Below are 13389 nucleotides of genomic sequence, written 5' to 3' on the forward strand. Positions count from 1 at the left end.
CTCTGTCTGTATTTGTGTCTGAATGTCTTTCTTGCTCTATGTCTCTATATCATCCCCCCTCTTTTCTCTCTCTTTCTCTCTCGTTAACTCTCTCTCTTTCTTTCTCGCTCTCTCTCTCGCTCTCTCTCTCTCTCTCGCTCTCTCTCTCTCTCTCTCGCTCTCTCTCTCTCTCTCGCTCTCTCTCTCTCTCTCGCTCTCTCTCTGTCTCTCTCTTTCTGTCTGTATTTGTGTCTGAATGTCTTTCTTGCTCTCTGTCTCTCTATATCATCCTTCCCCCCACCGTCTCTTCTCTTCTCTCTGAAAGGTGTATGTCAGATACTGTATGTGTCATGTTTCATGGTGTTTCAGTCCCAGTGATCAGAGAGACAAACAGCAACAAGATGGACCATCACAGTGGATGGACTGTAGGGACCGGATAGACAAACAGCAAAGATGTGGACTGTCACAGGGGATTGGCTGTAGGGACCGGAGCCACATACATACATGGTTCTGTAAGCGACCACTTCACGCTGTTTGACTGACAGTCTTAGCGTTGCCTAGGTGACAGCAAGAGGGACTGACAGCTTCAGCACCTGATTCTGCTCTGTGGGTCAGGGCCGCAGACAGCATTGTTAAGTAAATCAAAAACTGATAACAGCAAGGGAAAATGGACGATTACCAGCTGGATTCAATCAGGCTGTTCAGTCAAGTGCAGGTTCCACTCCATCAGCAGGACCAGGGGAAGAGGGTGAAGTGAAGGACCCAGTTTTATATATATATATAGTGAAGAAGCACTAGGGATAGTCTCCATTTAGGATGTGCTGACAACAGGGCCTGGGACTAGAATATCTCCCAACAGGACCTGGGACTAGAATATCTCCCAACAGGACCTGGGACTAGAATATCTCCCGACAGGACCTGGGACTAGAATATCTCCCGACAGGACCTGGGACTAGAATATCTCCCGACAGGACCTGGGACTAGAATATCTCCCGACAGGACCAGGGACTAGAATATCTCCCAACGGGACCTGGGACTAGAATATCTCCCGACGGGACCTGGGACTAGAATATCTCCCAACAGGACCTGGGACTAGAATATCTCCCGACAGGACCTGGGACTAGAATATCTCCCGACAGGACTTGGGACTAGAATATCTCCCGACAGGACTTGGGACTAGAATATCTCCCGACAGGACCTGGGACTAGAATATCTCCCAACAGGACCTGGGACTAGAATATCTCCCGACCGGACCTGGGACTAGAATATCTCCCGACCGGACCTGGGACTAGAATATCTCCCGATGGGACCAGGGACTAGAATATCTCCCAACGGAACCTGGGACTAGAATATCTCCCAACAGGACCAGGGACTAGAATATCTCCCAACGGGACCAGGGACTAGAATATCTCCCAACGGGACCTGGGACTAGAATATCTCCCAACTGAACAGCCATTACAGACAGCTTTAGTTGGGAGTCTGCAGGGTGGGTGGACACTAGTGGGGTGGGAATTAACATTTAAGTGTATTGTTGTGATTGAATATGTTGGTGTTTTATATGTGTGTGCATGCATGTGTGCGTGTGTTTGTGAAGGACTGTTTCCTGATTTATTCCTGCGGTAAATAACTGGTGCAAAAGCCTAGTAAATGAGGACATTGTACACTTTCATCATTCCAATAGTGTTGCATATCTAACCTAATTATGGTATCAAATGCTTTATATATCCCCGATATTGAGTGTGCTGTAATAACAGTTTGTTGTGTTTTTTCCCCACAGAGAGAAACCAAGGGCCAGTTCCTAGTGGGTCATGTGTGTAATAACAGTTTGTTGTGTTTTTTTCCCCACAGAGAGAAACCAAGGGCCAGTTCCTGGTGGATCATGTGTGTAACCATTACAGCCTCCTGGAGAAGGACTACTTTGGCATCAGATATGTCGACCCAGAGAAACAGAGGGTATAGATAGATACACTCATTCATTGACAATTATAAACCGGGTGGTTTGAGCACTGAATGCTGGTTGGCTGACAGATCGTATACCACGGGCATGACAAAACATTTATTTGTACTGCTATAATTACATTGGTAACCAATTTATAATAGCAATAAGGCATCTCGGGGGTTGGTGGTATATGGCCAATATACCACGGCTATACCACGCTGTATCCAGGCACTCCATGTTGCCTCTTGCCTAAGACCAGCCCTTAGCTGTGGTATATTGGCCATATACCTCACTCCCTCGTGCCTTATTGCTTAAATATACAACTCATAACTGTTCTCAGTCACTGCCTGATATTCTGTTTAACACTTAAAGACACAGTCCAGGATGTTACAAATTCATAACATATTGTATGAATTGGAATTTGTAACAAATACGAATTACACCACACGTTTTTTTTGTTTACATAAGAAATGGATGACATAGTACACAATTGTGCAACATTTTCTGGCTGAAATTATACAAAAGCTCTGGAGCATCACTTTAACACACGCTGACATTGTGGCAGGTTGACATTTATTGAGATGCAGCTCTGCAGAGTGGTCACAATCTGGCACAGGCACAAGGTCCTAAAATATGATTTTAAACCTAACCCTAACCTTAACCACCCTGCTAACCCTAACCTTAACCACACTGCTAACCCTAATGTTAACCATAACCTTAACTACACTGCTAACCCTAATGCTAACCCTAACCTTAACCACACTGCTAACCCTAATGCTAACCCTAACCTTAACCACACTGCTAACCCTAATGCTAACCGTAAACCTTAACCACACTGCTAACCTTAACCTTTACCACACTGCTAACCCTAATGCTAACCCTAACCTTTACCACACTGCTAACCCTAATGCTAACCCTAACCTTAACTACACTGCTAACCCTAATGTTAACCCTAACCTTAACCACACTGCTAACCCTAATGCTAACCGTAAACCTTAACCACACTGCTAACCCTAATGCTAACCCTAACCTTTACCACACTGCTAACCCTAATGCTAACCCTAAACTTTACCACACTGCTAACCCTAATGCTAACCCTAACCTTTACCACACTGCTAACCCTAGTGCCTAACCCTAACCTTAACCACACTGCTAACCCTAATGCTAACCCTAACCTTAACCACGCTGCTAACCCTAATGTTAACCCTAACCTTAACCACACTGCTAACCCTAATGCTAACCGTAAACCTTAACCACACTGCTAACCCTAATGCTAACCCTAACCTTTACCACATGCTAACCCTAATGCTAACCCTAACCTTTACCACACTGCTAACCCTAATGCTAACCCTAACCTTTACCACACTGCTAACCCTAATGCCTAACCCTAACCTTAACCACACTGCTAACCCTAATGTTAACCCTAACCTTAACCACACTGCTAACCCTAATGCTAACCGTAAACCTTAACCACACTGCTAACCCTAATGCTAACCCTAACCTTACCACACTGCTAACCCTAATGCCTAACCCTAACCTTAAATGAAGACAAAAAAAACACAATTTATTTTTTATAAATCTTTACGATAATATAGCCAATTTTTACTTTGCAGCTTGCCAAACTAGCAGAAACCACATAGAAACCACATGACAATAAACGTCAACCTGACACGTGTGTGTGTGTGTGTGTGTGTGTGTGTGTGTGTGTGTGTGTGTGTGTGTGTGTGTGTGTGTGTGTGTGTGTGTGTGTGTGTGTGTGTGTGTGTGTGTGTGTGTGTGTGTGTGTGTGTGTGTGTGTGCATGTGCTTCCTCAAGAATAAGAAGAATACTTTATTAATCCATCGGAGACAGAAGTATGTGTTCTGCTGTACACAACCCCTCTGATATAAGCAGAATCACTCCAGACAGAATCAGTCTCTCTTTGATCATGATATGCAGGAAGTAAATATCCCAGCATCATCATCAGAGATGGGCCAGACACGACCGTGCATTACGCCAAATCCCTCCTTTTAGGTAGTCATCCAATTCATCTGTCCGGGTGTCCTGACGAGCACTCTAATTCCACCAGTTAACCATTATACAAAGCTGCCTACCTTTAGCCAGTACATACACCTCCCTGAGAGACAAGCTTACTACTCATCCAATCAACAACACCTCTCTCTTATAGTCAACCAATGAATAGCCCCCAGGTGGGCAGAAGTGCCTGGGAATGAGATTAACCAAAGAACAGTGCTTTTATGGGCCGGAGGATAAAACGGAGGTCCACCATGGCAGAATGACTAGCAAATGTTTTGTCTGAAATCGTATCTGAACTCATGACGGCTCATTTCGGTTGAGGGTTGCCATGGCAACAGTCTTCCGGTGTTTATCCCGGTGTATGTGCAATGTCTCCGTGCTGTGGCGGAAAATCTCTCGGCATCCGACCAGTAAATTATTTACCCTCCTTTATGCTGTCCAATTGATGTTTTTAATACACGTTTCTGAGTTGACATTCTGTTGGTATGACAGTGGAGATGATGACAGAACACACACACACTACAATAATCTACAGTAAAAAGCCTGGCCATTGCACCTTACACCACCATTACAACTCAATCCAAGGTCTATGCCGATACCTATACTACACCTCAACATGCTACATGTTAATTAAATATTCATATGCACTTGACATATAATCATGTTTATAAAGCCTCTCCCTGATGCCATCACACACAATGACAATGCTCTTCTTTTTTCTGCTGCACTCAAGACAATGGACAACCTTTTTCAACATCACTCCCTATGTGTCTTTCCCTTTCTCTCTCTCTCTCTCTCTCTCTCTCTCTCTCTCTCTCTCTCTCTCTCTCTCTCAGCACTGGCTGGAGCCCAATAAACCCATAGTGAAGCAGATGAAGTGTAAGTGTTCCCTTCTGTTCTCTCTCAGTGTTTGATGTGGCAATAGTGTTTGTATGGGTGCCCATGTGGCACTGGGGACGGGGCCTATGCTCCTCTCCGAAGTGGGAAACAAGCCTTAGGTCAAGCCCTACAACAAGGAGACAGAGAGACATCCCTAAAACACTGAAACAGAGCTCTGATTGAGCATAGATCAAGACAGATATATTGATAGACAGAACACTGAAATAGACAGAACGCTGAAACAGACAGAACGCTGAAATAGACAGAACGCTGAAACAGACAGAACGCTGAAACAGACAGAACGCTGAAACAGACAGAACGCTGAACCAGACAGAACGCTGAACCAGACAGAACGCTGAAACAGACAGAACGCTGAAACAGACAGAACGCTGAAACAGACAGAACGCTGAAACAGACAGAACGCTGAAATAGACAGAACGCTGAACCAGACAGAACGCTGAAACAGACAGAACGCTGACAGCAGACAGAACGCTGAAACAGACAGAACGCTGAAACAGACAGAACGCTGAAACAGACAGAACGCTGAAATAGACAGAACGCTGAAACAGACAGAACGCTGAAACAGACAGAACGCTGAAACAGACAGAACGCTGACAGCAGACAGAACGCTGAAACAGACAGAACGCTGAAACAGACAGAACGCTGAAACAGACAGAACGCTGACCGAGACAGAACGCTGAAACAGACAGAACGCTGAAACAGACAGAACGCTGAAACAGACAGAACGCTGACAGCAGACGGTACACTGAAATAAATGTAACAATCCAAGACAGAATAGTGAGAATGTTGTTGGATTTGCTGTGCATTCATCTCTGAGACCATCGAACAGGAAACCGGATTTGGACAGTATTTATCTGTGTTTATTAAATCCTCTCTGCGCTGGTTATGGACAGTGTTGTGGAGATAGAGCTGAATGTGTGGGCATTAACAGCATTTAGTAGATTTACATGTTCATTTCTTCTCTAATGCTCAATGAACTTCATCGCTCTCAATATCAATTCAATTCAAGGGGCTTTATTGGCATGGGAAACATATGTTAACTTTGCCAAAGCAAGTGAAGTAGATAATATACAAAAGTGATCTCTCTCTCTCTCTCTCTCTCTCTCTCTCTCTCTCTCTCTCTCTCAATATCTCTCTCTCTCTCTCTCTCTCTCTCTCTCAATCGCTCTCTCTCTCTCTCTCTCTCTCTCTCAATATCTCTCTCTCTCTAATATCTCTCTCTCAATATCTCTCAATCGCTCTCTCTCTCTCAATATCTCTCTCTGTCTCTCTCTCTCTCTCTCAATATCTCTCTCTCTCTCTCTCTCTCTCAATGTCTCTCTCTCAATATCTCTCTCTCTCAATGTCTCTCTCTCAATCTCTCTCTTTCTCTCAATATCTCGCTCTCTCTCAATCTCTCTCTCTCAATATCTCTCTCTCTCAATCTCTCTCAATATCTCTCTCGCTCTCTCTCTCTCAATATCTCTCTCTCTCAATCTCTCTCTCTCAATCTCTCTCTCTCGCAGTATCTCTCTCTCTCTCTCTCTCTCTCAATATCTCTCAATATCTCTCTCTCAATATCTCTCTCTCCCTCTCTCTCAATATCTCTCAGTATCTCTCTCGCTCTCTCTCTCTCAATATCTCTCTCTCTTTCTCGCTCTTTCTCCCAGAGCATAAATTAATCAAGAAACTATTACTCATGCGCTCAGCTCTAGAACATGTGCAATAGAAGAGAAAGGGAGGGAGAGGAAGAGAGAAAAAGGCAGTTAGAGAAAGAGGGAGTTCGGATGAAGAGAGAGGGAGTACGGATGGAGAGAGAGGGAGTACGGGGGCAGATGGAGAGAGAGGGAGTACGGGGGCAGATGGAGAGAGAGACGGTGGCAAAAAGAGAGATCAGATTGGATGAGAAAGAGAAGATGAGGGAGAGATGAGATATGTATGGAGTTAAAGATAGACAGAGAACTTGTAAGGGAAGTGTACAGTATAGACAGAATGTGGGAGTGATTGAGAGGATGAGACAAAAGGATGGAGGGTGGGTTCTTGATATGTCTGAGCTGAACTGACACTTCCCATATCCCTCTGGCGAGTTTCCTTCACACATTAGGTGTGTGTGTGTGTACATGTGCGTGTGTGCGTGCCTACTTATGTGTGTGTTTGGCAATAGGGTCCTCTGGAAATGTTATTAAATATCACTCTGTTCCTCAAGACTCAGGAATAAGCAGCTTAGGTTATTTAGGATCTTTGTGTTTATTATTATTGATCTTCTGTCTGTTTCTCCAGATAATGCCACTGAGAATTCAGCTGGTATATACGGGAACTTTAGTCAACTCAGTCAGCACTGGCACTCAGTGATGACTTCCTCCTGTTTTTCAACCTATCAATCATGGGGTGGGTCCCAAATGGCACCCTATTTCCACATATAGTGGACGCATAGGGCTCTGGTCAAAAGTAGTGTACTATACAGTATAGGGAATAGTGGTACAAGTTGGGACGAAACCCCTCCATCATGTATGTCTTCTTCGCTGTCCTCTTGGGCTAGAATTATGAAACTTTATAGGACTTCAAGTTCAAAGCAAACAAATACTTGTGTCCTCCAGGGGCATTTTTCACTCTAAATGCATGCTCTCTATGCTCTCTCAATTCAATTTCAATTTAAGGGCTTTATTGGCATGGGAAACATGTTTACATTGCCAAAGCAAGTGAAATAGATAATAAACAAAAGTGAAACAAACAATAAAAATGAACAGTAAACATTACAATCACAAAAGTTCCAAAAGGATAATGACATTTCAAATGTCATATTATGTCTATATACAGTGTTGTAATGATATGCACATAATTAAAGTACAAAATGAAAAATAAATAAACATAAATATAGGTTGTATTTACAATGGTGTTTGTTCTTCACTGGTTGCCCTTTTCTTGTGGCAACAGTTCACAAATATTGCTGCTGTGATGGCACACTGTGGTATTTCACCCAATAGATATGGGAGTTCTTTGTGGGTCTGTGTAATCTGAGGTAAATATGTGTCTCTAATATGGTCATACATTTGGCAGGAGGTTAGGAAGTGCAGCTCATAGCCTGTCTTCTCTTGAGAGACAGGTCGGCCTTCGGCAGCCTTCTCAATGCAAAGGCTATGCTCACTGAGTCTGTACATAGTCAAAGATTTCCTTAAGTTTGGGTCAGTCACAGAGGTCAGGTATTCCAACTCTCCTTCCGTGGCCTCCAACTGCTCTTAAATGCAAGTAAAACTAAGTGCATGCTCTTCAACCAATCACTGCCCGCACCTTCCCGCCCGTCCAGCATCACTACTCTGGATGGTTCTGACTTAGAATATGTGGACAACTACAAATACCTAGGTGTCTGGTTAGACTGTAAACTCTCCTTCCAGACTCACATTAAACATCTCCAATCCAAAATGAAATCTAGAATCGGCTTCCTATTTCGCAACAAAGCATCCTTCACTCATGCTGCCAAACATACCTTCCTAAAACTGACCATCCTACCAATCCTCGACTTCGGTGATGTCATTTACAAAATAGCCTCCAACACTCTACTCAACAAATTGGATGCAGTCTATCACAGTACCATCCGTTTTGTCACCAAAGCCCCATATACTACCCACCACTGCGACCTGTACGATCTCGTTGGCTGGCCCTCAGTTCATACTCGTCGCCAAAATCACTGGCTCCAGGTCATCTACAAGTCTCTGCTAGGTAAAGCCCCGCCTTATCTCAGCTTATTGGTCACCATAGCAGCACCCACCCGTAGCACGCACTCCAGCAGGTATATCTCACTGGTCATCCCCAAAGCCAATTCTTCCTTTGGCCGCCTCTCCTTCCAGTTCTCTGCTGCCAATGACTGGAACGAACTGCAAAAATCTCTGAAGCTGGAGACTCTTACCTCCCTCACTAGCTTTAAGCACCAGCTGTCAGAGCAGCTCACAGATCACTGCACCTGTACATAGCTTATCTGTAAATAGCCCATCCAATCTACCTCATCCCCATACTGTATTTATTTATTTATTTATCTTGCTCCTTTGCACCCCAGTATCTACTTGCACATTCATCTTCTGCACATCTACCATTCCAGTGTTTAATTGCTATATTGTAATTACTTTGCCACCATGGCCTATTTATTGCCTTATCTCTCTTATCCTACCTCATTTGCACATGCTGTGTATAGATTTTTCTACTTTATTACTGATTGTAGGTTTGTTTATTCCATGTGTAACTCTGTGTTGTTGTATGTGTCAAACTACTTTGCTTTATCTTGGCCAGGTTGCAGTTGCAAATGAGAGCTTGTTCTCAACTAGCCTACCTGGTTAAATAAAGGTGAAATAAATAAAAATAAATACAATTCTGCCACTCTGTACTCTCTGTTTAGGGCCAAATAGCATTATAGTTTACTCTGTTTTTTTGTTGATTCTTTCCGATGTGTCAAGTAATTATCTTTTTGTTTTCTCATGATTTGGTTGGGTCTAATTGTGTTGCTGTCCTGCGGCTCTGTGGGGTCTGTCTGTTTGTGTTTGTGAACAGAGCCCCAGGACCAGCTTGCTTAGGGGTCTCTTCTCCAGGTTAATTTCTCTGTAGATGATGACTTTGTTATGGATGGTTTGGGAATAGCTTCCTTTTAGGTGGTTGTAGAATTGAATGGCTCTTTTCTGAATTTTGATCATTAGCGGGTATCGGCCTAATTCTGCTCGCCTGCATGATTTGGTGTTTTACATTGTACACAGAGGATATGTTTGCAGAATTCTGCATGCAGAGTCTCTCTCTCTATATATATATATATATGTTTGTGTTTTTTGCCTATTTTAAACACACACTTGTTGTTTGTGTACATGGATTTTATAATGTCATATGTTTTTCCCCCAACATCACTTTCCATCAATTTGTATAGCAGACCCTCATGCCAAATTGAGTCAAATTATTTTTTGAAATCAACAAAGCATGAGAAAACTTTGCCTTTGTTTTGGTTTGTTTGTTTGTCAACTGGGTGTGCAGGGTGAATACATGGTGTGTAGTAAAATAATCTGGTAAAAAGCCAATTTGATATTTACTCAGTACATTGTTTTTGCTGAGGAAATGTATGAGTCTGCTGTTAATGATAATGCAGAGGATTTTCCCAAGGTTGCTGTTGACGCATATCCCACGGTAGTTATTGGGGTCAAATTTGTCTCCACTTTTGTGGATTGGGGGGGGATCAGTTCTTGGTTCCAAATATTGGGGAAGATGCCAGAACTGATGAGGATGATCTTAAAGAGTTTAAGAATAGCCAATTGGAATTTGTGGTCTGTATATTTTATTATTTAGGATACCATCAACCCCACAGGCCTTTTTGGGTTGGAGGGTTTGTATTTTGTCCTGTAGTTCTTTCAATGTAACTGGAGAATCCAGTGGGTTCTGATAGTCTTTAATAGTTGATTCTAAGATTTGTATTTGATCATGTATATGTTTTTGCTGTTTGTTCTTTGTTATAGAGCCAAAAAGTGTCTGTTTAATTGTTGTTTAGTGTGTTTCAATTTTCCCAGAAGCGGTTAGATTCTATGGATTCTTCAATTACACTGAGCTGATTTCTGACGTGCTGTTCCTTCTTTTTCCGTAGTGTATTTCTGTATTGTTTTAGTGTTTCACCGTAGTGTTTTTGGTTGGATAGGTTACTCAATTTCTTTCTTAGGTTTTTACATTCTTCATCAAACCATTTGTCATTGTTGTTAATTTTCTTAGGTTGTCTGCTTCACATTTTTAGATTTGATAGGGAAGCTGAGAGGTCAAATATACGGTTTAGGTTTTCTACTGCTATGTTTACACCTTTACTCTTACAGTGAAACATTTTGTCCAGGAAATTGTCTAGAAGCAATTGAATTTGTTGTTGCCTAATTGTTTTTGGTAGATTTCCTCACTACTTTCCTTCCGTCTATAGCATTTCTTAATATTATTCAGTTCCTTTTGCTTTGATGCCTCATGATTTGATCATAGCTCTGTTCAAGTAGAGTGTGATTTTGCTGTGATCTGATAGGTGTGTCAGTGGACTGACTGTGAATGCTCTAAGAGACTCTGGGTTGAGGTCAATGATAAAGTAGTCTACAGTACTACTGCCAAGAGATTAACTATAGGTGTACCTACCGTAGGAGTCCCCTTGAAGCCTACCATTGACTATGGACATACCCAGCGTCCGACAGAGTTGCAGGAGTTGTGAGTGTGACCCATTTCTGTTTGTTATGTTGTCGTAGTCGTGTCATGGGGGCGTATGGGGGAGGGAATGTTGTCACCTCCAGGTAGGTGTTTGGCCCCCTGTGTGCTGAGGGTGTCAGGTTCTTGTCCAATTCTGGCATTTAGGTCGCCACAGACTAGTACATGTCCCTGGGCCTGGAAATTGTTGATCTCCCCTCCAGGATGGAGAAGCTGTCATCGTTAAAGTATGGGGATTCTATTGGGGGGATATAGGTAGCACATATGAGGACATTTTTTTCTGTTGAGATAATTTCCTTATTCATTTCTAGACAGATGTAAAATGTTCCTGTTTTGATTAATTTAATAGAGTGGGTTAGGTCTGCTCTATACCAAATGTAGGATGAAAATGTCTGTATTTCCAATTTCTTTGATGAAGTCTGGGTTCCTGCTCTTTAGGCCAAAGGCAGATGACCTCAGACCTTGTATATTCCAGGATGAGCTTTGTATTCCATAGTGTCTAGTGTTGTTTTTGTGTGGTTTAGGCCCGGACCATCACAGTAGGTGTGAGCAGAGCATGTTGAGCATCTGATACATACCTCTTAGGTGGCAGGATGGGGCTTGGGCGGGTGTAATAGTGGGGGTTGGGCCTGTTGCTCTGCTCACGGCCTGGGCATATGTCCTGCTGTCATGTTGAGGTCCTTGCCGCAGGGGCCGGGGGCATGGAGTGGGCAGACGGGGCATAGGTCTGATATGGGGAGGCCTATATAGGGTGTGGCCAGGTTTTGCTTGGTGTGGTCTTGGCTGGTTGGGGTGTGGCTGGTGATGCTGTAGTCTGGGTGTAGGTCCTCTTGGTGTGGCTGGTGATGCTGTAGTCTGGGTGTAGGTCCTTCAGGAGGGGGTTTTGCATGTCTGGGAGGGTGTCTCGCTGGTCTGGGCAGGGTGTCTGTTGCTCTGTGTGAGGTGCTGGGGCTACGGTTGAGGGTAACGTCCTTCAGGGTCCTGGTAAAAGTTGGGATTGCTGCCTTGTAGAGGTGGACCTGGTTGGAAAGGCTGTTCAAGTCCAGGGTGGAATGGCGGGCCAGGTTTACATTAGGTTTTGAGGCACAGTCGCGCAAAATGCTTGCATTCACCTGTTGTATGGTGGCAAGGTGAAAGTATTTTCGTGGTAGCAGGGTGGAGATAACCACTTGTGCGTTGGAGGAAGTGGAAGAAGCTTTTTCATTCACTCCCTTGAGTGCTGTGGCCACCCTTTCCTGCTGGGCCCTCAGGTCATTTGTGTCCGTGTGAATGATGATGAAGCTGGGGGACCCTAGTCTGTTCTCTGACAACAACTCCAGGGCATGCCTAGTGTTTGGGCACCAGAGTTTAGCCACTTTGTGTTTGGGAAAAAGTTTTCCTCTTGAATGTATTTTCCATTTGAGTCAATGAGGAGCACAATCTCTGGCTTTTGTGTCCTCAGTGGATATGTGGGGGTTGTCAAGAGAGCAATCAGGGGAGCTGACAGGAGGCTGTTAGGAGGGGGTGTGGTCTGTTGGGTTGGTGGGTCCTGTGTTGTCTGTCCCATTGTGGTGTTGAGGTTGTGGTCCGGGTCTGAGGTGTGCTGTTCTGCTGGCTTTTCTGGGGGTGTCCTGCACTCTGTCACACCTCAGCTTTGTCACCTCCTCATTCAGTGCCTTGTGTGCCTCTTTAATTTCTCTCACCTCAGTCCGTAGAGCAGCCAGCTCTCTCAGACAGCCGTCCATCTCCACCTTCTGCCCTCCGGGTCTTGTTGGGGGGTGTTGTTGTGCTGGTCTGTTTTGTGGGTTTGTTCTGTCTGGATTGTGTGGACTAGCTCTCTGAGCTCCACCATGTCTCTCTCCAGCTGTGTGAATGTATCCCTCTCAGTGATGGAGGAGCAGTGCAGTTGTGGGACCTGGGTGTGTTCAGTGCTGGGTTGGTGACTGTCCTCGTCTGCAGGACAGTTTGAAGAGGTGTGATTAGACTCGCTCCGGATGGGCGAGTCATCACAGAGAGAGAGCTTTTTCCTGCTGTGCTCTCTCTTTGATCCCGTAAGTCCTGCTAGAACTGCATGAGGATGCCCTGCACCATTACTGTCCCAGACTTGTACACGTTGACAGAGGTTGTTTCAATTTCCTCAGTGTCTAGTATTGTGAGTTTCCACCCTGGGCCAATACCCTCTCTCTTGACATAAGGGTAGTGTGCTCTTATAGCACTGTGCCATGCCTGGTCTTTGTGGAACACTAAGTTGCTTATGTTCCCCTCTTTCTAGCAGTTAGCAAATAGTGTCTCTGTATTGTCCTTATTCCGTTCAGTGTTATTTTTAATATCCATGGGGTACCGTATTGTAATGACCTCTGCCCAGGGATAAGCCATGGGGGCTTCAAAGGCCTCTGCATTTG

General features: G+C 44.1%; 1 protein-coding gene across 2 annotated transcripts in view; it reads left to right on the top strand.

Moving 5' to 3' along the window:
- frmd3 (FERM domain containing 3) overlaps positions 1–13389 on the top strand; it is an 85619-nt gene that overhangs the window by 32356 nt on the left and 39874 nt on the right. For both annotated transcript variants that reach the window (XM_014172571.2, XM_014172574.2), the window contains exons 2-3: positions 1828–1932; positions 4771–4813. In XM_014172571.2, coding sequence (XP_014028046.1) covers positions 1828–1932; positions 4771–4813 — 148 coding nt within the window. The remainder of the gene's footprint in view (positions 1–1827; positions 1933–4770; positions 4814–13389) is intronic.

The sequence above is a fragment of the Salmo salar genome, chromosome ssa24 (assembly GCF_905237065.1).
Source record: "Salmo salar chromosome ssa24, Ssal_v3.1, whole genome shotgun sequence".
In the NCBI taxonomy this organism is placed as follows: domain Eukaryota; kingdom Metazoa; phylum Chordata; class Actinopteri; order Salmoniformes; family Salmonidae; genus Salmo; species Salmo salar.